This window comes from Adiantum capillus-veneris, chromosome 23 (assembly GCF_014529385.1).
Source record: "Adiantum capillus-veneris isolate H3 chromosome 23, ASM1452938v2, whole genome shotgun sequence".
Classification (NCBI taxonomy): domain Eukaryota; kingdom Viridiplantae; phylum Streptophyta; class Polypodiopsida; order Polypodiales; family Pteridaceae; genus Adiantum; species Adiantum capillus-veneris.
In genome coordinates, this window is record NC_140953.1 from 125,853,324 (window position 1) to 125,855,197 (window position 1,874).

Sequence of the window (1,874 nt, forward strand, 5' to 3'; positions counted from 1 at the left end):
AAATTAGAGATGACACAACATAATGTCTTTTACATGGTGGTAGGCTACTGCAACAATATATTGTTGATGCATATAGTTGTATGGAGGAGTTGAGGCTTTTGTGGGTTCGTAATCATCAAAGTGAACTTTGCAGTGAGGTGTATCAAGGATTGACAGATATGGTTGGAGCAAGGGATGATAGAGAACTGTTATTGGGTGCTAATGTTGGAAGAAGGGTTGTATTGCCTTCTTCGTATGTTGGTGGCCCTCGCTATATGCACTAGCTGTACCAGGATGCCATGGCAATTGTACGCAAGAGAGGAAAACTTGATCTCTTCATTACATTCACATGCAATCCTGGATGGAAAGAGATACCGGATGCATTACTGCCTAGACAGACATCCAATTATTGCCTTGATCTTACTGTCCGTGTTTTCTACCATAAGTTCAAGGATTTGATGGGCTTGCTGATTAAGAGAGCTATTTTTGGTAAGGTCATTGGACACATTTCTGTGATTGAGTTCCAAAAGAGAGGCCTTCCTCATGCTCACATTCTATTGATACTTGCATCTGAGCATAAGCCAACAAAGACATTGCATTATGACAAGATTGTGTGTGTAGATCTTCCTGATAAAGTAATGTTTCCACAGTTGTATGATGTTATTAGTCAGTGTAATGTGCATGGCCCGTGTGGAAACTTGAATAATAATGCTCCATGTATGAAAGATGGAAAGTGCAAGTTTAAATATCCTCGAAGCTTCAGTGCGTCGACTACTGTGGCTAGGGATGGATACCCAACGTACATGAGGAGGGATGATGGAAATTACACTGTTCGTAATAAAGTGCAAATGAGTAATAAATGGATTGTTCCATACAATCCATTTTTGTCAATAAGATACAATGCACATATCAACGTGGAGGTTTGCTCCACTATATCTGCTGTGAAATATCTCTACAAGTATGACATGACAGGGCCACTGCTGTTCTACAAGATAGTGAAGGGCTTCTAAATGAAGTTACAAACTATCTTAATGCTCGATATGTATCAGCATTTGAGGCTATCTGGCGTATACTTGGTTTTCATATGCATCAAGAGAAACCTGACATACAACGGCTCCAAGTTCACTTGCCTCATCAAAATCAAGTCATCTTCAACGACAGAGCGACTGTACAGAGTGTGGTGAAGGGAGAGGTCAGCAAAAAGACAACGCTCACTGAGTGGTTTGTTGCAAATCAACAATATCCAGAGGCCAACGATTTGTTGTACATAGACTTCCCAACAAAGTGGGTTTGGAAGCCAGCAAGTAGAACATGGACTCAAAGACAGATTGGTGACATGATTGGAAGAATGTACCACATTGTTCCCAATGCTGGAGATTTGTATTATTTGTGTATGTTACTCAACATGTGCAAAGGATGTAAGTCTTTTGAGGATATTAAAACCTTCAATGGACAAGTATATGACACATTTAAAGAAACATGTAATGCACGAGGATTACTGCAAGTTGATGATGAATGGTTTCTTTGTTTGGAAGAAGCTTCTTTTCAACAAACAGGGCAACAATTGCGCCTACTGTTTGTAGTCATTCTGGTTTTTGTGATCCAATACATCCTGGTGCATTGTGGAATCGTTTCTGTTTGGAGCTTTCTGAGGACCATGTATATCATATGAGGGCGAATATCTGTGAACACATGGCTCAAAACCAAGCTTTATCAAACTTAGAGACAATGCTTCAACACTATGGAAAGAGGCTCTTGGATTATTCTGGAATGCCCCAGGTGGATCACACACTGCAAACTATGAGTGAGCATGGAGTGCTTGCTGAAGAGTTCATGTATAACAAAGAGGAACAAAGAGTATTGTCTACTCGAATGGAATCATCTTTCAATGTTGG

At 40.1% G+C, this 1,874-nt stretch overlaps 1 protein-coding gene across 1 annotated transcript; it reads left to right on the forward strand.

Annotated features, from left to right (window-relative positions):
• The first annotated feature begins 278 nt into the window (after positions 1-278).
• LOC147428497 (uncharacterized) lies at positions 279-1,651 on the forward strand. Its single transcript, XM_086496852.1, has 2 exons — positions 279-865; positions 952-1,651. Exons 1-2 carry the CDS (start codon positions 279-281, stop codon positions 1,649-1,651), a joined length of 1,287 nt encoding a protein of 428 aa, XP_086352978.1.
• The last annotated feature ends 223 nt before the right edge of the window (positions 1,652-1,874 follow it).